The sequence below is a fragment of the Lissotriton helveticus genome, chromosome 2_1 (genome assembly GCF_964261635.1).
Source record: "Lissotriton helveticus chromosome 2_1, aLisHel1.1, whole genome shotgun sequence".
NCBI lineage: Eukaryota > Metazoa > Chordata > Amphibia > Caudata > Salamandridae > Lissotriton > Lissotriton helveticus.
Genome location: NC_136059.1, coordinates 2,039,861,270 through 2,039,886,673, shown reverse-complemented (window position 1 = coordinate 2,039,886,673; position 25,404 = coordinate 2,039,861,270). Strand labels below are relative to the sequence as shown.

Sequence of the window (25,404 nt, the reverse complement as noted above, 5' to 3'; positions counted from 1 at the left end):
GTGATAGTCTCAAGATAATGCGTCAAATGTCCGCATTAAAATCAACACCATGCTGCAAAAATGCTAAACGCGAACGCAAAAAATCTTGCAATGCGGCTAATCGCGGTACAAAAAGCAGCAAACACAGTGACAGGCCTGCAAATCCCATGAGTCCGGTGGGAAAAGGCACCATAAAAACCACAGAAACAACACACCAGAAACAATCCAAAGCGCATAGCAGCATGGAAACACCCTGACCTTGCGCAGAGTTCAACGCGAACCTCACAACCCCGACAGACCACCAGCAAGGAACAACGGGGACGGGGACAGCCAAGGAGAAGAGGGAGAGAAGACGAGGTGCAGGCCGCAGCAAAACTAGATCTGCACCACAGAGGAGGCAGAACACTACCATCAACTGGCCCACAGTTAGACTACGGGTAAGGCAGTCGGAGTGTTGAGGAGGTCAATGGAGGAGGCAAGAGGCGCTGGCATGATGTGAAAATCTAAACCAGGCACAAAGCCGCTGCCAATGGGAAGGCAGCAACGGCGACAGGAGGTGGGAGTCCTGCGCCACAGGAGGAGCAGGAGGAAATGGAGACCACAGTCATCAGTGTGGAGACGATGCAAGGAGTCGGGAGTGCGGACACATCTCGGGAAGACCTGACACAACATCAACAGGGTGAGCAACGACTAGGGACTGGGGGGACAGGGGAAGATGGGCACAATGGCACACATGAACAACGAGGTATAGCACACTGCACACCCACAATGACCCAGGATCATGTCCATGTTCCCCGTAGCACACTCAAGCACACACACAGCAAGAACAGCACAACCACATTGACGACAATGTGGTACAATGCGCAAACACGAATCTGCATGACAGAGGACACAACTGGGTCCGCATATGCACAGAAACAGCCCTATTACATCTGACAGAGCTGGAAACTGTGAAATGAAAATGTACGTGTACAACCTCACATCCAAATAGTAGTCCAAATGTCCATGGTCCCGCATCTAAATCCTGCACCTCCCAAACAGTCACAATGTAGATTGTCATACAGTCCGCATGTAAACAAGAACAATGCACCAACATACATGTCAACACAATGTCACCATGCAGCTCCCCTTCACATTTTAGAGGGATACACAACACCTCCAGCAGCGCAGAGAAGACCACACATCAGTGATGGCGGGGAAGACCACCACACCGTCAACACCGATGCCCTACAACAGCCCATGGACATCCCATGCAACCCACTACCGGGACTAGGGCAGCCAAGCTACTCAGAGGAAAACACAGACCCTGCAACAGACCACACAGCAGGCAGCACCTGCAAGCACGGTGGGCTCACAACAATTCACCAAGCCACACATGGCACCCCAATGCCAGGTGTCAGAACGCCAAAAGGAGGTGGCGGAACAGGTGCGGGTGGGGTCTGAACCCATGAAAGGCGGACCAGATCACAGACGTGGGTGTCCATTATCCTTCAAGGACCACCTACACCTCACAGAGGAGACCCACACTGCCATTTACACATGTAGATGCACATACCCAGTACAGAACCACACCCAGGGGAACGCAAACATCAGTCACACACCCACTTTGGCTCTGCGTACGATTGGCCAGTCCAGTCCCCTTACAAATTGAGAAAGCTACATCTCCAAGCTCCAACCCGCTGCCTGCAGTGACATGGTTGCATCCACTGTACACAGCACATAGTAATGTGGTAGGGCCCGGGCCCTCATGCATACAACAAGACCACAGGGACACACTCAGATATCATGTCGAACTGGCTATGGGCACGTGCGCCCAGACCCTTTATTGGCAGAGCCACAAGTACTGTGACGCCTGTGCTGGATGTGTGTGAGGGTGAGTGTAAAACAGCCCACACAGAGTGTTTGGTGCAGGCAACAACCTGAACAGTGGACAACAGTGCAACGAAAACATAAAAACCTGCTTTACAGAGACAACTGCTGAGCAACATGGAGGGAGCCGGAGCAAGTATAGAGGTCACCCAACATACAAACAGAAGAGTCCGTGAGTTGCAGTGCATGGAAGTAGGGTCACTAGAGCTGAGCGCACTCATGTGAAGGAAATGTCTTGTATTGTGTCCCTTTGGGATATTCCTGAGGCAGACTCAGAGGGGTGTGTTAGACCTGCATTATCTTGCACATCAACGTCGCAGGTCTCCCACACTGCATTAGGTGACATTGCTGCGCAACCTCTCCACAGCACAAAACTCAATCAGTGACAGTCCATGGGTTGCGGTGCACTGAGTTAGTCGCACCTGGCCTGAGCAGGTTAACAGGCAGATGATGGCATCCACGACAGGTGCGAGCAACTCAGTTAGTCTGTCAGTACCACTATTTTGACCCTGGCAGATGGTGGTTGGAGGTGGTCCTGGCGGTGGTGGTGTGTGCCTCCTGCGGTGATGCCACGTCCGGGCTGGTCAGGACTCGATTAAATGTGTGGGCCCTGGTGGACTGCAGTTGAGTCCGGAGGCAGCAGAGAGCGCAGGACCACAGACACATGGCATTGACGACCCCATGGCCATCGTCTCAGAGCCCATCAAATGTAGAACCAAACAGGGTCCCTGACTTGAGCTGCACAGAGTTAGTGGCTCCAGATGCACAGCCTCCGGCACAGGCACCCCGCCACAGGATTGTGAATTGGTGTCCACTAAGGTAGGGCCATGCAGACTGAGTGGGCCCTCGTCAATGTCGAAGGTGAATGTGGCAGAGGGTTGTGGGGGACAGTGGAAGGTGTCCTCCAGGGCATGATGCAGAGGTCTGATGTTATCTGGAAGCAGCAAATTGAGGAGTGGAAAGCAACAGCTGTGTTGCCAAAACCACTTCGGTATCAGCTACATGAGGATAAACACTAACCTCTTGTCCATAGACTCAGACACCACCAATGTACAACCAGAGAGTGTCCATGAATGTCGGGGAACAGACTTAGTGGCAGCGGGGCTGAGAGGGGATGCAGTCTGCAATGATGCTGGTACACTGATATGTACTCCGCCATTGCTGAAGCAAGACTCAATGTGTGACCTACTGGACCACAAAGTAGGCCAGATGCAGTGGTCAGCAGTGGCCCACAGCCACGTGTCATAGCCACGTGTCATAGGCTCGTGATGCACAGAGTTAGTGACACCAGGGCAGTCGTCGGTAGTGTTCGATCGCCTCCGTAACGATGATGCTTTTTTCCTCCCAAATGCAACGCATCTCCCTCTCATGCCTTCCCTTGCGTGCAATGATATGTACTCCGCCTTTTAATAATCAATCTCCAGTTCCAATTCTGTGACCTACTCAAGCGCAGCATAGGCTGGGAGCAGTAGTCCGCGTGGGCCCACAGAATCTTGGAGTTGGGATGTACGACTAAGACCTGGTGGCACCACGTCGAAGGGTGTATGGTGACATACACTCAGCCATAAACATCGTCCTCTGCCATACTGTAATCAAGACTCAGTTCTAAATATGTGACCTATTAGTCTGCTGTGTCAGCCAGTAGAGTACGTAAACGAGAAAGGAGTCCTGCGCACCTTGCTCGCTGAGGCCATGACAGTCATAGCAGGTTGCCACGAGCATGCACTGGCATGTGGTGGGCCCACTTAGACACACGCTGGTGTCATTAGGTGGGCATTGAGGCCTGGGTGCGCAGGGGTGGTTCAGATAGGTTCGGGGACCAGTGTCCCGGGGTGCAGCAGGTGCACAGGATTGCAGGAAACCCCGCTCACGGCAACAGCATCGGCCTCTGCCTCGTTGCGTGGTAAGAGGCACTGCCCTGGCAGAGATGTTGGACATTCCGGAAGAGGACCACGCCCAGAGTTACGTGCCTTTTATTCACACCCCTACGCTGGCCTGGCATATGCCAGGCCAGCCCACTCTGCTCATGCTTATGGGGTGGACGTAACAAGCTACATTTTTGCAATCTGCTCCACTGGCTGGTGTTGCATCCACTGTCCACTACACTCCAAACACCAGCGGTATGTGTCGACATGGATATGTGTGTGTGGTCTGCATACTGCAGTCTGGCCATCACATCCACGCCACACTTGGCATTGTGTACATTCTCATTCATCGGGTACTTACCTCCTTCGCACATGCCTGGTCCGCACCTCTTCCGACATACTGCTATTGTGTGGCTGAGATGCCATGCCATTGATGGCTAATGTACATGGCTGGGCCACGTTCCCACAGTGAGTTGTGCTGTCACGTCTGGTGGGTGTGCATGTTGTATGTGAACTTGTGATGTGTGCATTTCCTGTTTTGTGAGTTGCATGATTGAGGAGTTGAGGTGTGTGGTGTGTTCCTTTTGTATTGGCCACCAAAACAGTGCATTTCCGTGGGTGCAATCCTCATGGTGCAGGGTGATGATAGACTGTCGGAGGAGTATGAATCATGCACACTGCCTGGGTGGTTTGCGGCGACGTTGGCGGAGATTTCCCGGTGGTTCACTAGTGCCTGCACATTGGTGGGATACGTGCGCTTTCTGTTGTGCTTATTGTGTGCAGTGTTGCCAGGGGGCACAAGTGGGACATGTGTGTAGTCAATTTCCCCCTGACACGTGCAGGAATTCAGCTGTGGGGTAGACCCTTGCTTGGTCTCCGGCTGTTAATGCACAGTGTGTGGGAAGTATAGATAGTGGAGTACCAAGCTCCGACAACAGTTGCGAGGGTCTTGGATTGGCCCGACTGTGTGACTCTGCCGACTCTGACTGTTGGTGGTTGGTGGGTACCAGAGGCCAACAGGGGAATCATGGCCAGCATCTTTGTCTGAGGTGGGATGTTGGTTGTCCGCTGTGTTGGTACCATCAGTCGGTGCCCAATGGTGGTCAGGAAGCAGAGGTGGTTTGTCCCTTTGAGCCTGTAGTGGGCAATGACATTCACTGGTGTTGGATCAGTGAGGTTGGTGCATTTTCTGAGGTAGCTGTCTTTGTCTGAGCTGCCTCAGTGTTGGTCCAGGGGGGCAGTGGGTGTCCAGGGGGGGAGTCCTAGGGGTGGTGGGGGTCTAAAATCATTATCAAACACATTCACTATACAAATAAAATCAGTGTACATAAAGTGAACCAAAATATAAAAGACAATGGAAATTTCATATTTCAAGTGTCCATCATAAAAGTTCTCTTCTGTAATTCATGAAGATGCAAGAATTAGACATGACTTTGACAAAAGTTCAACGGTTTTTCTCTGTACATATGACGAGTGATTCATGTACAACAACATCACATCAACATTTTCTTATGCCATATTTAAAAAAAGCAGAAGCAGGTTATACTTTCTATCCTCCAAAACACAATCTGCAAATGCCTGTAGTGTGTGGAAAATAACTCCTTTCTAAATTCTGAATATGAGAGCAACAAAAACATTTCTCAAAGAAGCCTTTAATGTGGCAGATGCAATAAAGAGTTTGAGAAGTATTTCTTTATTCTGCTTAATATACCAGGAGAATGGATACTCCAAGTCCCAGATTTTCCAAAAAGTCATGGAACGCAGCGCAGCAGTCAGAAATACTGCACTGCTTTGTGTGACAGGGAGGGAGCAGAAGAGCACCACATCTACAGAGATATGGCGCTCTCCTCCCCTCTCCCTAGCGCCAGCACACATCGTATCTGCCGTGTGTCAGGAACTCACCTGAACATCATAGTGGAAGGGAGTGTGAGTGAGTCTATCAAAGGTTTTGTACTGGAAGGCTATCCTTCCAGTACAAAATACTATGCTTAGACACACTTTAAAATGTGTTCTACTTTGTATGTGTTCTGCACAGTGCAGTATGCATGCAAAGTTGGAAAAGAAAGAAGAAATAAAATCTTTTCTCTTTTTAACGCCTCCTTTCAAATAGCATTAACATTCTTGCTACTGTCCCTCCTGTTCCTAAGCCTGTTCCTTGTCTGGCCAGAGTGTGGCAAAGAATAGCTATTGAGATTTTGGGATCCTTTTATGTTTTACCCAACAACACGAAATATTTTATTGGTCTGTTAGATCATTTTTCAAGATGGGTGGAAGTGAGAGGAGTTTCTAAACCCAACACTCAGTCTGTAATTCAGTTTCGTCAAGATGTTTTCAGTAGGGAAGGTATCCCTGAAGAATTACTATCTGATAATGGTGTACAATTCACTTCAGTTGGTATGCAAGAGTTTTTGTCCAAAACTGGTGTTAGACACTTACACACTCCACTTTATCATCCCCAGGCCAATGGAAAAGTTGAAAGATTCAACAGAGTGCTGGTTGAATGCATTCAGAGTGCGGTTAAATCCAAGGTTGATTGTGAAACAGCTTTCAGAGATGTGGTATGGGCCTATTGACCTACTCCACACTCGATTTCTGGTGCTATTCCCTTTGAATTGATGAGAGGTAGAAAGGTGAGTTCAACTTTGAACCCCTTTTGGAAAATTAAGGACTTGGATGATGATTGTAATGTGTTGGAGGAAGCAAAGAAAGCTAAATCTGTTTGCGATAATTTCAGCCGCAGAAGATGTGAAAAGAGACTGGTCGCTGTAAAAGAAAAACTGTAAATTTAGCTATTGGCGAATGGGTGTGTGTCAAAAAACCATTGTTATTACAAAAAGGGTCTTTCAAAATCAAGGACCCTGCATGTATTGCAGAAATTAAAGGTCAAGCTGTTAAATTGGACAATGGTCAATGGTTGAACATTTCACGTTTAGCTAAATCCAAAAGTAGGGTATCTGTTGACACTCAAAAATGGTATGGTGATGACTCACTTATATTTCATACCAGTACAAAAGTCAAGTATATGGCCACAAAATTTAATGATTTTGTTGTCAGATAATAATGTAAAGTTGTTTTTTTCTTTTCTTTTGGTAATAAAGGGCGATATGTCATGCCTTGCTTATCTATCCTTCAAGAAAAATCCCAGTATCGCGAAGCATGACAAACTATTTGTGGCTAGCAATAACACCAACATAACTCTTATGATCTCCAACACTCCAATGTGTTGTGTCAGTGTAATAATAAATGTGGAAAATAATTTGCTGTAACTGAAGAAGGAAGGGCAACCACTGTTTGCCTAAATACTTACTAATTACCTACCATATTCCAAATACATGAAGGACATTGGACTGGATTTGATTTGCATCATATGGAAAATTTATAATGGTTTTAAATCAAAAATATCTTTTTATCCAGTAGTGCTATGTTTGCTTATATAATCCAAACCTATTCCCAAAGCTAGTCTTTGGTATTTTTGAGTTGAGTACAAGAACAAATGTCACATATGTTTGTACTAAGCTGATATCTAAATTTGACATTAATGTTGAGCAAGTGTAATAGAGTCAGTGTGACACTAAGGACGTAAATACTGGTCCTATTAACAGGTCAGTCATACTTAGGGTGTGAGAATGTGAATATTACATTCCTAAATATGGGACATCAGTTCTCTGCTTAGTTTAATGGGGATGTGGGGTACTGGGGAGTCTTTTAGGTCAAGCACATCACAGTTTTTAACACTCGATTTCTCATATCACCTTATCATTTATATCCTTAAATATTTTTTCAGATCATTGATTGGTATTGCTGATTTATTTGCAATTACTGAATCTATACACGCCTTCAGAACACACAGCCAATGGTGTCTTCACATAATCTGAAAAAAGATGTTGCTAGAGCTACCTTACCTCTCCCAGGTGCGATAATTTTTCTTATGTTAAGATAACCAGATTTTGAGAAGCAAAAACTAGAGCAGGCAGACAAAAAAGTAGGACTAAACCCTTTAACCCCTTCTATGTGTGATCGGTCTTACTTGAGGATTGACCTCTGTCCCAAAACTCAGGACATGTATTTAAAATTAAGGGCACTGTCTGGGGAAATCTGAGATGTATGGTCACCCCACATCATGTTATGGTTGAACATGGTCAGACAGTGCTCGATGGGCTGGTCTGACAGGTTCAGTATGTGGGCCGGTCTTGTGGCCTGTTGTACGGTCTGCTGGATTTTTACTCTTAATTTCCATGATACTGAAACAAACATTGCCTGCAGCAAGCTTAAGTCCATCCATTCTTCCATACCTTGCAAAACAATTATACATACCTTTTTGTAAGGCACTAATGAGGGCAACTTTTATTATGGTGCCCAGGCCTGTTTTCTGTCACAGTCCGAACCCGCAAATACAGAATGTGTAATGTAACACCTTTTTAATGCATGTTTCCCAGCATCTCAGCACATGCTGAGTATCTGAAGACTGAAGCTCCAGGGCACAACTATTTACTACGTGGATAAAATGTTTTATTTTGTAAATGTTCCTTCATATTAGACATACGTTTTTAATAAGCTAACGTATTGATCATTACATAAAGGAGGACACACCAGTTGTAAATATCCCATACCTCTAACTCCCAAAACGCTATTTATTCAGTGGATGTATATTTTTTGTTGTCAAAACTCCATCACAGCAATGTTCAGTCAGAAAAAAACACGCTTGTACCTGTGTTGGTTTATTGCTCAATTACCTCGGCAAATTACTTGTCCTGTCTGCGTTCCCAAGATCTATATGTACGGGAGCGTCCAGGCCTTGCAGTAGCACACGTTCAAACGGCATTAGTGACTATCAGTCGCACTTCCTGCCGAGGTCTTGTGGTGGCTTGGAGGGTAATAATGATGGTGCGTGAGATCACACAATCAGGGAGCTAGCGCCCTGACCGGCAGTTGCTAGAAAGCAAGAATGTCCAAATTCCTCACAGCCAAATCAGCTCATTTTATTAGACAACATAATTTCTTCTTGCACAAGTGAGCAATTGAGGAGAATTTCTAAGCGTCCTTTAGAAAGGAGTCGGACATGCTATAAATATAGGGTAATATAATTATCAGAATTCTTTTCGTCTTTGTATTCAATTCAGGTATGATGATCACTGTGAAACCTCACAGTTAAAATGCCACTAATTTGCATGGAATTTGCCAGCAGTAAGTTCGTTACGACAAGTTATTCTTTATTTTTTAAATAATGTTTCTAAATACATGGTTAATACTATGTTAAAAATGCTATGGCCACTTCTGGGAATTAGGGGCCCGATGTAGGTAATTGGTATTTACCGATTCGTAAATACCGAATTTTACCGATTCGGCATTTACAAATCAATAAATGCTATGTAGGTTTTTTTACCGAATAAATTAACGAATCGGTAATATTCGGTAATTACCGAATCGGTATTTACCGATTCGGTAATTGCCATTGATTCCTATGGGCCTTGAGGCCCATAGGAATCAATGGCAATTACCGAATCTGTAAATACCGATTTGGAAAAATTACTGAATTGACAAGGGGGACAGGGTGTCACTTTGACACCCTGTTGCACCCCTGGTTCAGGCTGGTATGCCATGTGATATACATACATACATACCCTTAGGGCATGTATGTGTGCCACATGGCACAGGTGTACATGCACAGATGTGCATGTACACAGGAATTCGTTATTTACCATCAAATAGTATTTGTTTGTAAATAACGAATTCTTAGGGGCCTGTGGCACTGTTTTCAGTGCCACCTACATCTAGATTTACTGATTCGGTAAATTTACCGATTCGGTATTTTACCAAATCTGTACATTTTAGGCCCCCTACATGTCACAAACCAAATACCGGTCGGTAACGGCCGAAATCGGCCGTTACCGACCGGTATTTGGTGACCTACATCTGGCCCTAGATCTTTATTTAGTGGAAATCCGTAAGTACCACATTTAATTCTATTGCCTCAGGTTTGGGATAGTGCTAAAAAGTAAATGTACGTCGTTTATTTACAGTAAACAGCACTCATTCCACTCTACAGACGGCGTTCGTTTTTGTGTAACTTTAGCAGAGATGGTAAATGTTTGTTTAATCTGCATTTTTCTGCTTAGCCTCTTTACAGAAGTTTATTTAATTTGTCAACGCATTTAATAAAATGTCATATCACAGTGTTTCAGTGCACCTTGCTTCCCAAATGACTATGCCTTAATATATTTTTTATTTATACCTAATTCATTCTTCAGGACTTGGCATTGGAAATATGTTCTATGTATTCTGCGACGATGGAATCAAAGTGATACAGCCGGTAGAATGTGAATTTCAGAGACACATTAAAGCTACTGAAAAGTTAATTGGATCGCAGGTGAGACTTACTTAAGACAATGTGCAGGCTATTTTGTGATTGCATTAACTTGCAGTTGTTTAAGACCTCAGTCCAGTCCTTTTTTTGTTCACAAATTTGTTTAAGTGCATTACTTGATTCTATGGCTAATGTTTGTAAGACAATTTGAGTAGATTTTAGTAATTCATAAGTATTTCGGAACAGACAAGTCCTTTGTATCATACAAGGAAATATATGCAATACAAGTATTCTGGAAAATGGTTTTCTACAGAGCCTGTCAATAAAGTTGTATGAAATAACCAACTATTTTACAGTATTGCATTGTGTAGCTTTTTTCTTTCTGTTTTTTCATAAAAGATCTGGAGTTTTTGATCATAGACTGGTCAAGAATGATAAGCAGTTTCTATTCTGGGGACCTGGAATATCATGCAAAAAGAACAATTGATGGACAGTATGGTGAACAATGTCAAACACTCACCCTCAGTTAGAGATCTGGGCCATGATCTATAGTCTTTTTGCTCACCACGTCATTCCAGTTTCAACCCTGCTATATGCAAATCAGTCAACACTGCTCTCCATCCTCCATCAATTGTTCTTTTTACATTTGCCACCCCAAGTGGGTCGGTTATGCCCAGACGTGGGTCCTATGCTCGCCATACCATTGGTTTCAAGCTATCCTGGCTGATGAGGGGCAATGCCCTGAAACCGGTTTCACAGTGATGATCTTGAATATTCTTCCCCCATCTGGCTCAAAGAAGATAGCAAAACCCACATTCCATAATATAATGAATGCAAGCCTAAACATCTTGAGATAGCACCTCTTAAAATCAAACCAAAAGCACTAAACCTCTGCACCATGCTTTTCCAGGGTACTATTTGTAGAAATAAAATTGCTGAAAGTGATAGATTATAAATGAAAACAAGCATTTGCAATACAATAGGTCTCGCACTTACGTAAGTTTAAGTTATTGGCATTGTAAATGACAACGCCTTTTATTTATGTTTTAAAAACCAAAACATAAATAAAAGGCATTGTCACTTACAATCAGCCGTGGCCGGCAGTGGAAGTACCTGCAGGGCGGTGACGTGGGGAGGGGGAGGGGCAGGGTGGGGGGTAGTATTGTATGGATTACTGAGTTTTACAGGTAAGTAAACATTTAAATAAATAAAACGAATTTCGTTGAGTGCACTGCATCCCTAAATGCGATGCAGTGCGCGCAACGAAATTCCAATGTCAATAGCTCAAACTTGCGTAAATTTGAGACTCACAATCATATAAATCTTAATGGCGAACTATCGACTACTGGTTCCGGTCAATACAGCTCGGCCAATCACATATGTCGACCCTCCTAGTAGCCTTCTGGAAAGGTGCCCCCTTTTTCTTGATGAAACACCTGGTGCTCCTCTAGAAGTTACACAAATATGAATAAATAAAATTAATTTGTAGCGCGAACACTACAAACTGAATTCTATTACAGATACTTTTTTATTATTGCCTAACTAATCATACAAGTTATCCATCGCTGAAGGATGAAAGTCTGAATCAGCTGGCTCAGGTCTCCAACGTGCGATCTGCAGGGTACCACACAGATCTTTGCAGCAGGTGCATTAACCCGCAAATGTAATCATGCATCTCACAGGCAAACCTTACTGACCACCTGAATTGTTGCTAAGATTGGAACCTGCGTAGTTTACAGACATAACACATATTTTCATGATCAACAAAAAGCTAATGCGGTGGAAGCGATCACCAGGTATCAACATCTCTCAATAAACATAAGATGTGCACTTGGAGGTTTATGCACCATACAAATAAACCACATATAGAAAATAAACAAGCAGCACTCGCTTAGTATGCCGAACTATTCCTGCGTTTTAGAACCTGGCTTGGACCTTAAAGGACCCTCACAAGAAGTGAAAAACATAGAGGTCACTTAATCAAAAGCAAGCATTATAGAAAAATGTGTATTTACGCCCATCTTCCATCCACCAACCACGCCAGTATAACTGAGCAATGGCAATTTACTAAACCAGAGACTAGGCAAGAGCATTAACTAACGACATCTAGCGTTATTGCCACGGTTTCGACTGGGGAGACAGGATAACAAGAAGCACTACGTTCTGAAGCAACTTCCTCTCTATTCGGGGTGCATGTGATAAAAACGAAACACTGTCCTGAACGCAGAAAACGAATTGCAGTTAAAAAAATGCAAAAGACTTAATATCTGCATACTCAGCCTTGTAAAAAAACTACTATAATCAATCTGTTTTCTAAAGGCACCTCCAAAACAAGTATCCACTTTAAGTAGAACTTGCACAAACACCCACCACGCCACAGCAGAATAGAATGGTTATGAACGTGAAGCATCCTTCCCAAAGAGCATAAGGTAGGTCCTTCAAATAAAAACAAGGTAGGAGCTACGTACATCATCTAAACTGTGGCATTGGACGCAGACAACAGCATCTTGCAATGACGTATAGCCAATCCCTAACCATTTTTAGACTTTAATAAGGCACAACACCGCAAACTTTTGAGCACTATCTATAAACAACAAAGAGAGCACTTTAAACTGCGACACTCAAAGTATAGAATAATCACAATCAACAGGGCAACAAGGCTTTGTGTGGTCTTCAGTTAGTTTACATTAGTGACCGCAGAGTGGGGAAAGGCACGATGCTTCATTCCATCCAGTATGCAATGCTAAGGCCAGCCTAGAGGGACTGTGAGTGCCAACGAAGGAATATAAATACGGTGGAGGCATACCATCACCCTCATAACACCCAGGCCCAAAACCCCCGACGGTGCCCTAAGGGAGACGAGCCGAGCCATAAACACGAGGTGCACAACTGCAACCCTGGCCACCGCTCTTGCACTTCCAATTTCGGCTGAAGATTTCCGTAGCCCCTCTGCCTTCTCTTACCTTGGGGGTCTTGGCGATCTTCTCCATCTTGCTGGACGGTATCTGTATGCTGGTTTTACACAGGGGCTCTCTTCTATTGTTTCCAGTAGTGCACAGTGTGGATGGTGAACATGCATATGTACTCAACAGCTATGACAAAATATTGTTAAATTCCTGAGGGACGCAAGAGCTTCAAGGCTATGTTGTATGCATGTTCAATAGCAGGTGAACCTGACCGCCATCTTCGAATGGTGTTGCACCTCACTACTTATTGATAATGAAACCAGTCTGGCTAATGGCTGCGCTTCCACCTGATTTAAACTTAATTTAGTATTCCAACTAAAACAAAATAATTTTTAAAACTTGCAGATTCTTTTCTGGTGCACCATCAACTTCACGGTCATTCAAAGTATTGCTTTCAGAATGATGGGTGCTTCCACCTGTTTTAAACTTAAGTTAGTATTCAGATTAAAACAAAAGAATTTTAAAAACTTACAGATTCTTTTATAGTGCACCATCATCTTCACGATCATTCAACGTATTTCGGTCAGATTTTTTAGACCAAAACCTGAAGGTCGCCTAGAGATGCCTAACGTAGGTGAAAGTCAATAAATAAAATAGAACACATAGGATGTAACAACCAAGTAAAGGGGCCAATAACCATGGGAGGTTATAAATGACGACATGGCTGTACAAATGAGGGACTAACAAGCCTCATAATGAAACAGAAGACAGCATTAACAATAGAAAAACACACAAGTTAATGAAAAATAAGGGTGGGGGAGTGGGCGGAGCTTCTCTCCATAATGAACTACATCTGCTCTTTGTAGAGCAGCGCTTGCGCGCTGGCTCAGGCTCACGCTAAAAACAGTGGGCTGCTAGAGGAATGTTTAATAGGCACTAATGTAATGTAGTTGTATTGAGATTGGCAAGAAACATCCTAAAAACATGCTGAAGTTGTAAATTTGCACTGGAATGGATTCCTTTCATTGATTATTTTTTACTGAATTACAACAAAATCATCTTGCTGAACCCATGCCCCTTCATATGTTCCTAGTAAATGGTATTCCATGTGCCAGGGCATACTAATTAAAAGCTAGAATTGGGCAGCAGCACACATTGTGCTAGTGATTAAAGTAGACTTTATATTTTTTTTATGTCTCACTGTTAGACCTGACTTCTTTGGTGTGGGTTTCCTCCCCACTTTTTGCCTTCATCCCTCCTGTCTTGCTGACTTCATTTCTGCTGCCATGAGCACATTACCACTGCTAAAGAGCTTGTTCTCTCTCCTTAAAACATGGTAGAATTGGCTCATTCCCAATTGGCATACTTAATCTACTTGTAAGTCCCTGGTAAAGAAGCACACCTGTGCCCAGGGCCTGTAAATGCAATGCTCCTAGGCGGCCTGCTGCACTGATTGTGCCACTCAATGACATAGCTTTTAACATGTCTCAATCCTGCCATCGCAGCCTGTAGTGCAGTTTTAAACTGCCATTTCGACTGGGCCAAATACATTTTTGACAGGCCCAAGCCTACCTTGTAATACTTATAAGTCAACCCTAACGTTGGCTCTAACCACCCTTAGGGCAGGGCCAGTGGTATGTAAAAGATAGAACAGGCATATTTAAGTTTTACATGTCCTAGCCGGTAAATGCTCCAAAAGTCATTTGTCACTACTGTAATGCTTTCCAGACTGGAATGGCTACCCTTAGAAGCAAAAAACATCTTCTCTGCGATATTACAAAATGCCTAGCAAAAACCTGACAAAGAAAATACACTCAGGGGCACAGACATACTGTTTCTGGAACCGCCAAAATCCACAAAAGAGCATTGCATGTATGCTCATTTAAACAAAACACACCAGGAATACAGAGCTTTATTCCACTGACATTTGTACAAACCTTCAAACGCATCAACAGTATACTTCAAGAACATTGTGAAGTTCTTACTACAATAAAGACCTCTTGGACTCAGTAGTAAATAAGAGAATAGGGAATCAAATCAGTGTCCAAAATGTAAATGTCCACCAGAAGTTGATCTTATTGTTTCCACTTTATTTTCGGTCTTCACATGTATTCAAAACTAATCCAGAATGAACTCATAGCCAACAATGTAAATGTAAGGTAAATGTACCATTGGCCTCATCAAGGCTACAAAACAAATAATTACCATCTCAGTTACACTCTATCATTGTCCTAACTTAATCCTAAAATACCACCACAGTGCTTATTAGTTTCTGTGAGAACCTGGTGTCCATCATGAATCCCACTCATTTATAAAAAGGTAGAACTTAAGTATAAAGTGTTAGCGCATAATAGAGTGCTAAACCAATGTGTGCAAAGAAATGAAACAGAGGATAAATACCGATATTTACAAATATGTATTAACTTGGAGTTGGAAACTTGACAGACACACGGGTTGGCGGCCAAATGAATTAATCGAGTAAGGTTTTATGACATTACCTTATCATTTACAGTACGTTTGGGATCCTTGCTGGACAGGACCGGACTGGCTACCGGGCAGTTTTGAATGCTGCTGAGCTGGGAGCTGATTTAGTTCATGGAGACCTACGTGTGCTAAACGAAATTCGTTTTGCTTGAATTATTTCAAAGCACACGCAGGTCTCCATGAACAAAATCAGCCCCCATCGCATTGAAATAAGCCCCAAGCTCGGCGGCATTCCAAACTGCCCGGTAGTCAGTCTGGCCCTGTTGCTGGAGGTGAGTTATATAGTACATTCTTTGTCTGTATGGGCAATGCTACAGAGTAAAGAATATACAATTGACGTTAGACCTGATATTTTTTCTGATGCTTTTGGGTGAGAAGAACAGATCTCATGGAAAGTGCAATGCTGATTACTGGACGTCATTAGAAATAAGGTTAAGATCATGTATGGGAAGCATGATGTACTCAAAGGAAGAGAATATGTTTGCTCCTCCAGTTCTTCCTTCATATGTATCGTCTGTTTCACTTCTTTGATCACATAGGATATATAATGGTAATATTGGCAGGATTAAGATAATATATTACCATTGTATTATGAACTAACACTTTATTCTTTAGTTGTACCTTTTTCAACGGTTTGGGATTCACTCTTTATGGATGTGTGGGATTTATGATGGACACCAGGCTCTCACAGAAACTAATGATCACTATTTGGAGGCAATCTTGTAATCATTATTGGTAGGGTTGAATTGCTATTTCTATTCCTTGGACCAAGGACTATTCCTTGAGTGTATATGATATGAAACACTGAGTTACACGATTTTGCATAGAATTTGCCCCGCCACTTCCCTTTTATATAAGAGTATAGTCTATGCAAGCCACTGAACATGCTTGGACCTCAGCACATACGTTCACCAGTTGGGTGAACGTATGTGACAGAACATGTGTAAATATTTGCGAAAAAATGAGCACTCTCTTTTATTGTACAGGACTCTTATACCCTCTGGCCATGGTCACGATATAAAACCCTCTCTATAAATAAATAAATGTGCACCCAAAAATCCTATGGAAGAACTGAACCTGTTTCAGGTATATATATTTGACTAGTGGGATAAGTCTGAACAAACAAATTGGGAAAAAAAGACTATACCGAGAGTTTATATTCTTTTCCAGAACAATGTTTATAAATCACTTTGCTTTTAAAGCAGATCAGCATTGTGAAACATTGATTTTTCCAGGTTTACCTGCTGTGTTTAGTCCTTTATTTATCGGTTTCTGGACGCCAACGTGTTTAGAATATAAACTTCACTACCTGCGCAACATATGTCTTCCTTGCTCTTGGTCTGGCTGAATCAAGGCTGTGCCGCACAGCCTTCCCATACTGTGCTTTCAGATCCTCTACATTCATTTGGGAGTCCTTCTGAACCCGGGCGCCATGCTGTACTTTATTGACTTTGTCAACCACCTGCCAGAGCCGAATCAAGCACAGATTACATGGAAGATACACTGGGCTCCAGCTGACCCTCGGAGACTGAAAGCATTGTAAAGGTGCTCAGTGAATGTTCACCTGTAGTTTCTTTGATTTTGAGTTAAGACGAATCACCCTGGCTGGCATAAAGTGTAGAATAGAGAACATTGTTGCTAAGTGCATTAAGTCTGCACTTACTGCAGGTTGGTGCATGGCACTTATCACTGGCAGCACGAGGATAATGAGGTGAAAACAGCAATAATATAATTTAGGCCAAGGTCTGTTTTAACAACACGGTATAAAAAAACTATTTCTTCATTAGAGTGGTACAATTCCAAGAGTCCTTTGTTTCTAGTGGCAAATGTCTAAAATGAACTGACACTGCGTGGACTCTGGGTGCGGGATTCGAAATGTAATATACCATACATAAAACTCAAATATTTAGATAGAATTCAGGACTACCTCCCAAACCTGTATATAATATGTAATGACTCCATCATTTCAAAATTAAAAGGGACATGCAAGTGCGTGCAATAAGAAATTCACATCATCACTGCCCCATATTAAATCACATCTCAAACAAGCTTCACACAAATGCTGTCAACCATGAAATGGTATACAGGTAAGCTATAGATTTATGGGCGAAGGAAAGGTCTGTTTTGAATTTATGGCTGGCGAATTTTAGGTAGACTTTGTAAAGGAAAATATAGGAATCATGATGGGTAGATAGGGAAGCTCTAATTTGTGAAAATCTGCCTGCAGGACCGGTACCTAAGTTTACAAACTCTGATAGTAAGCAGAGTTTACCTAGCTACGCAGTGGAAACTTGAAGCTAAACGCGTAGGGGATCAATTCACAAAGTAAATGTTGGGTGTGAGCATAAGTTTACAGCTGAAAATCCCTCTTGTGTGCCTATAAGAATTCACACAAGGATCCCTGACAAACATCATTGCATTTATTGCAGCTTTCTCTGCCACATGTGTGGAAAATTCCACATCAGCAAGTGTTATTCAGGATGTGGAATTGAGAAGTCAGCGTTCCATTGCATGTTTTCTTCAAAAGTTGTGAATGTCCACACAAATTTAAATTTGTGGGCACTCACAAACTCCTAAATAGCCCCTTTACAGATTGGAAATTGTCAATGATATACCCCAGCCTAGGACTGGGATGGGATGTGGAATGGATCCTCCTCATATTTGCTGAGAAAATAGGCAAATAGCTTTCTCTCCAGGTGCAACACGTTTCCCTCCTGGGGAAAAAAGAAAAACATGCAATTTGCACCGTAGGCTTATGATAATTTGCCCTTTCTGCAAGGTCACACAGACTTTTTTGCTGAACTCCATTATTTTGCTGCCTGTAGAACTGTGTGCAATTTACCCCCACAAACCAGTGGTAAAGTGCTTGTGCTTCTCTTTTCAACATGATGAAATTGCTCTACAGCTGATTGACATATTTGTGTTGCCTCTAAGCCCCTAATATATGATGCCATGGTGTACCCAGGGCTTGTAGGCTATATGCCACAGTTGGACTGCTAATAACAAAAGAGGGTCTGGCTCTGATCAGTAAGGCTGAGCCTCATAAAGTTAAACAACAAGAAGAAATGCCAATACTGATTTATCTTCCTTTTGGACCAAAGTCTATCAAAAATGCACAAACCACTGTTCAATGCATCCGGGTGCTATTTAATAGCTGTTTATTTAGAAAATACTTCTTTAGTAAATCATTTGACATTCAGACAAAATTACCCAAAAATATTGCATACAAACAATGGAAATGGACACTAAAAAGTCAACACAAATCTTCATTCATCACAAATTTAACAAATGCTATCTTTACATAGAAAATGCTTAGAAAAGGCCCGGTTAACTGATGAAGTTAGATTTGAAACAAATACTTTGTAAAGATAAAATTTATAAAATTAGCCTTTGCCCTGGACGAAGTCCTTGGAAGTTAAATCTGCAGTTTGTTCTCCCACTTCTGTTAGCCAGTAATTAGCATTACAGTAGGAGGAGTAAATGAGATGTGAACGTGCTCACAGGACAGGGAGAAAAGGCCTTGGGTGCTAGTAGGTCTATTAGTGACCCTTGAAAGGATAGCCTGTGGGCTTGGCCCAAGCACTTGATTAACTTCAAAGAGGCTTACAATATCACAAGCAGATGTAGCCAGTGCCCAGGTCTTTATGTTGTGTTATGTTACTGGATACGTGATAAAGCTGCGACTCTCCCCCGAAGGGGTATCTCGGTGCATGGGTAACAGACAGCTCAGGGAGCATCCATTAGAACAGGTTTTGAGATGCCTTTTGAAGTCTGAAAACTTGGTGCTTGCCCTAATATAAAGGGGGGGCTTATTTCAGTGATGAAGAGCAAGATACAAGAAGGATCGACAGCCGTATTTTATTGTTCGAATACGCTGGGGCAAAGAAGGAGCTGGTTCCTTGACCTGAGATTTATTTGGGGGGAGATAGGGAGGCAATTTGTCCTGTAAATATTTAGGTCCTTTGCCTGACCAAGCTTTATAGGTCAGGCAGAGAAGGTTAAACATTGCTCTTTTCTTTACAGGTAGCCAGTGAAGGGCTTTGAGCAGGGGGGCTGAAGGTGTGCCCGGTGGCTGTTTGTTAACCAGTCGGGCAGCAGTATTTTGTACCACCTGCAATATTGATTGGTGGGATTCGATAGATGCTGCAAACAGCACATTTCCATAATCCAGGTGACTGATTATCAGAGCCTGGACGAGGGTCTTCGGAGAGGTCAGCGGGATTCACTGATATACCCTCTTCAGAATGCACATTATCCCAAAGCAATCATTTGTTGTCTAACAAAATCCTAATTTCTTACTGTGCTTCCTGGAGAGGAAGCTGGGCTGTGGTCAGGGGTCACCAATCTGTTCTCCAAAGAAACTTTGCTTTTCCAATCAGTACAATTTCAGTCTTGTCCCATTTAACTGAAAGAAATTCAGGACATTCCAAGTAGCATGCATGCAGTAAAATGAGGTTTAACACTCTCTATATCTTGCCCAAAAGAGATGACCAGTTGTGTGTCATCTGCATATGAGAGTATTTTAAAGCCACATGACTTAATCAGCTGAGCAAGGGGAGAGATGGAAATGTTAAACAGTATGGGGCTCAGGGCCGAGCCTAAGGAACTCCCCTGCCCAGGGACAGAGTCTTAGATTGAAAAGGATCAAGTGTAATTTTTTGAGTCCCGTCCTTAAGAAAGTCTTTTAGCCAGTTCAAGGCACTGCCATGAATTCCCATCTCATGAAGTCAATGAATCAGGGTGGGATGTGATTCGGTATTAAATGCAGCTGAGAGATCGAGAATGACCAACATAGCTGGTGTGCCTATGTCCAGTGAAAGGCTGAGTGAGTCACCTACTGCTACAAGGGTGGTTTCTGTACTATGGGAGTGACAAAAGCCCTACTGGGATGAGTGCAACAGGACATGTGTCTCTAAGTGAGAAGAAAGTTGTCTTTTGACATGGGATTCCAGCAACTTGCTGATTGAGGACAGAAGAGAGATAGGACAATAGTTTGCCACACCCATGGGAAGTGTTTTTTTAAAAATAGGTGTGACATAGTCTGCTTTCCATTCCCTAAGCACTGTAGTTGAAGATAGGGATAGGTTGCATAAGGATGTCACCAATGGTGCAAGAGAGGTAGATAACTTAGCTGTGATGTCAGGGGGACATAGATCCACCGGAAAGCCAGATTTTTTTTGGGCTAAAAGGTCTAGTAATTGAATATGTGTGATTGGTTCAAATCTCTCCAGGCCTTCATCCTCTTTTGTATTCCCAGTAGGACTGGCCTCTATCACAATGGCCCTCTTGTTGACATCACAGAGTGAGATCTTACTGGAGAGTCAAAACCTGTTTGACAGGTCTGATGTGTTTCCATATGAATATGTGGGGCATACTTCAATGGAGGGGACCAGGATTCCAAAACAATTCGTGTGCTGAAACCTCAGCTTTGTTGTATTAGGCTTCTGTCTTTGAGTTTCTTAAGTGTACAGAGTCTGCCCAAAACTAGGATTTTTAGAATCAGATGTGAGAGACATTAGGATTACCATAGTATGTTCCCTACACACACCTCTAGCACTAGGAACCCTGTTTAGCGTGGTCGAAGATTTTGGCCAATCTTAAAATGCATCAGGTCATTTCCACACACTTGTGCCATGCATAAATGTGGCACCTCCAGGCATCCACATCTGTACACTCCTTGACCTGTGGAAGATCAGAAAATAACTGTACCTGTTGTCTAAGACTGGAGTAGAACCTAGACATGTTGACATGCTCTCCCTTTTGTGCCAGGGACAAATAAGTGGATTTCAAGGGTCATTAGGCTGACCACTTGTTAAAGTTAAAGGGGCACAACAAGCTACAAGAGTAATTTTCTTGCAACTACCTAGGTGACCATCGGCAACTGGACCTAGACTTGGACACTCTTGAAGCTATCTGCTTGTACACCATGTGAGTCTCTAATTGCCTCCTTTGAGTTCCTAGGGGCTTTAGGGTTGTAATCCTGTGGTTGATTGTAAAAGGTAAAATCTTTGACAAGAACGAACCTGGTTGGTGTTTTTGATCCACTCTCTATTGCAGTTAGTGTTATTTTGCACCTAGGTTTTCTTCCACCAGGATCATTGACTGTCATTGGCAATATGTGCTTCTTGGTGATACTGCTACTCAAAATGCAAACTATTCCTATCTCCAGTTCCCCTTATTTGATTTTTGTCATTTTGCAGTCATTTTGTTTATTAACCCTTACTCTAGTTTCCTAATTTGTTTCAGGAATTATTTTGTTTTAAATTTTAACATTATCACTGTTGGAAAGTGGATTATTAGTAGGGATAAGTAGGTACTTACCACTAGTAATAAGGCCACAATCACAATACAATTTTCAGTTAGGGTCTCAATAAATTAATCACTTGCTTAACCCTTGGTAGCTGGCAACAGCCAGGCAGGCTTAGGTCAAGAGACAGGTGTGTAAAGCATTTAAGAATAGCAATTTATTAAACTAAATTATATTTTTAAGAAGAACTAGACACCAAAATGCCAACATTTTTAAAGAATTAACAATGGTGCCTATGGTGCCAATTGGGAAATCTGCTTGTGCTTGACCGGGACAAAGTCAAAGTTTGAGGCCAGCCACAATGGACCCGTGGTCAGGTACATTAAGTGAGGCTCGTCTTTCATCCCGAATTCATGTTGATGCTGTTGGCATACTTTTCTCTGGGGCCTCAGTCTGGAGTTCCGGAGCTTTCAGTGGGTTGAAGCTGTAGTCCAGGCCGGGTCCCAGGTGAAGGTCGCCATCCTGACTATTGACTTCGAGTCAGTTACCTTATCACTTTACACCCCCAAAAATCTCAAACTTCATCAAACTTCTGGATCTTCTTCTAAAAGGTCTCCTCAAGGGTTCAAAGTATCTACAATACCAATCCAGGGGTCTAGATTCTCTGCCATGGTCCTTGGGGTGTTGGGACTACAGTTCCCATAATCCTTAAATGTCTACTAAACGCACTCCAGGATGGGGATATCTTAGTGGAGATGATGCAGATGGGCTAAGTTAACCTGTAGCTTGCAGGGAGTCCTCTCCTTAATCCTTCTTGAAGCAAGGCAACATCATTAGGACTGTAGTCCCTGAATGTGTAAAAGGTGCAGTCCTTCAGAGTGCAGACATTTGGGATGCAGATCAAGTTTCCAGCATGGCAGTCCTGTTTCTCCTTGTAGTTTCAGGCAGCAAATTTGCTCCTGGGCGTCAATCAAGGGAGCTCCCCTGACCAATAGAATGCAGGGTGCCACCCAGGTGTATGACCACTTCCTCTAAATTGTGGCATATTCCTGCTCAAGAACGCACCATTCTTCCAAAATCAAAAATGGAGAAATAACCCCTTGGAGGTTAGATCAGGCTAACCCAACCCACTGCTGTGGCTAAGATTCTCTAACACTCCCCTTCCAATCCACTCACTAATTTAATTACAGGGGCTCCTGTGTGGCTGGGGGTGCAGGATGTGGGGGTGAACCCGTGCTGTCCTAAAGTGCCATTCTCCCTTTTACGACCAGTTTTGGCTACCCCTCCCTCATCCCGCCTTCTGCTTCTGCAGCTGCAGTTCTCCACCCACAGGAAATCCTTTGTCGCTCCAGCATGCCAGTTCACAACTCATTAAGACAGCTGGCTCAGCCTGGCAGAGTCTATCCAATTAGAGAAGGTCTACTGGATGCCTGGACTTTGGCTTACAGAAAATAAAGTTTAATAGCATCTTTTCTGTGATAGTTATTAGAAATCTAATAATTTTTTTATTTATCGCAAATGCACTATATAAGACACCATTCAATATATAATTACATTTGATAATCACAATTCTTCAGTTTACCAAAACAATGAAAATATAGAATCCATTACAATACAAATACTAATTGGTGGATGACGGGAGACTAACTGCAGCCATCGCTTCTCCATCTCCGTACATGGATCGATGTCTCCCTGAGCGACTGCATTGCATGGGGGAGCCGGCGAGCATCGCAGCACGTAGCTGGTGGCGGGAGACAGTAGAGATCGTGGTGCGGCTGACTGCGGCTGCACTCATGGAGCTGCTTTACTGGCACAGATTTAATTCCAGGCGGCAGGCAACGAAACCCTGACCCGTTGGATGGCAATGCGGGGCAGAAGAGCGAGTGGGTGAGCATCGGTCACCCCCAGTAACCGAGCGCATTTAGGAGGCGGACAGCTCCCAGACTTCAATGGGGTATCTCTGGCATCTACGGCATCTGTGGAGTTGAAATACACGTGGCGGAACCAGTAAGGTAAAGTGCAAAGTTGGCATAAAGAAACAGACTGTGGCCAGACCAGGAGGATATGCGGAGGGGGGGCCCGCTCAGCCAACAGTTGCCTCAATGTTTGCCAGCCTGTCAATGACTGGGACCACACTGTAGAAAACTGAATCTCCAGCTGAAGTGGGGGATAAGACAACAATAGACAACACACAGCAGGAGACGGAGGTTGTAGGGGGGGGAAGAATGATGTATTACTTTGTTAGGCTTTGCTGAAAGTCAAGTAGGGATCTCTCTCCCCCGATATACAAATGTTCGAACTGGCAAATAAAAAAGAGTTAACCCAGTCAACATCAGAGCTAGATGGCGCCTTCGCTAAGGAGGCTGCCATGGGGAGGAAGTTGCCAGGGGGAAAACCCGGGCAACACCTCTCAGCGCAGGAAGCCGGCACCTTCTCACCAGAAGGTCAAGGTGTGGAAAAATCTGCATGTTCAGGATGGAATAGATGAACCAAGGAAGGTGGTGGGACAGATAAAGGCTCCAAAGGGGGCAGCAGTTAGTTATTTTTTTCTATATATAAAAGAGTGCAATGATGAGGGTAAACAAATGAAACTTAGAGAATGGGGGGCCTAGGTATAGCTACATTGAACATTTGTGGGCTAAACGTTATTAAAAAGAGGTAGGTAGTGGTGCAAGGACTGCAATTGTTGAAGGCTGACATCGTCTGTTTGCAAAAGATCAACCTTGATTGGTCATAGAAAAGATGTATTGAAGTATCTTGGGTACTCCTTGACAAGGCTACGACACAAGGAACACATACAAGGGGGGTTGCAATACTATTGAGGAAGAAATCGATCCAATTTGTCAAGGTATGCTCGGATGTGTTAGGTCGATGGGTCCTTGCAAATGGGAGATCCTCAGACCTTCCAAATTTTACTCTCTGCTCGATTTAGGGAAGCAAGGTGGACAATCCATCCCTACTGGAATGGTTAACAAACGAATTAGCACATTGCCCCCTTCCAATTATTTTGCGTGGGGATCTTTACATAAACCTCGATTCCAAATGGGAAGAGGAACAAAGATATAAGGGGCGAAAGCCAAGTGTTTTTCAAGCACTCTGCAATCTATCTCAGATACACAACTTTGTGGATGTATGGTCGGTCAAAAGCCCTGAGGAGCATATGTTTACTTTTTACTCAGCCCCGCATCAGAAGCACGGCAGGCTGGACTACTTCTTTTTATGACAGTCAGAGCAGGGAGGATCTATTGAGAAAGCTGCAGCATGGACCTTTGAAAGGGCCCTATTACTAGATAAGGATTATATTAGTCCCTTGAAGGAATGTATCCTGAATTTCTGTAAAAACATGGGGGCTGCACCACTTGGAGCAGTCTGAAACACCTTAAAAGCAGGAGTGAGGGGCGAGACAATACTATATTCAAGCAGGGAAAGAAAAAAGGAAGAAAATCTATGGAACATTAGGCTTCTGAAACTAGCCCCAGTGGAGGAAAAACTAGTTGATGCCCTAAAACTAATCCAGGGGATGGAAAAAGCACAGGAAGATGTGGCCCTAGCAAAGGCGTAAATCCAAGGGCAACTTTCAAGGAGAGCTACAGATAAAGCACTAGGTCGCCGGGAGGAGGTGTATGAATGGAGGGAGAAGGTGGACCATGTGTTAGCTGTCAGAACAAGGCTAGAGGCGACATGCAGTGAAATCTTGACTAAAAAATGATCTTGTGCTGGGTCAGGTAACAGAGCCTAGTGATATACAAG

At 43.4% G+C, this 25,404-nt stretch overlaps 1 protein-coding gene across 1 annotated transcript in view; it reads left to right on the top strand.

Annotated features, from left to right (window-relative positions):
* Nucleotides 1–25,404, top strand: part of FSTL5 (follistatin like 5) — a 2,936,723-nt gene that overhangs the window by 2,342,538 nt on the left and 568,781 nt on the right. Inside the window, exon 11 of the mRNA XM_078677005.1 lies at nucleotides 9,962–10,080. Within this exon, the coding sequence (XP_078533131.1) occupies nucleotides 9,962–10,080 (119 nt within the window). The remainder of the gene's footprint in view (nucleotides 1–9,961; nucleotides 10,081–25,404) is intronic.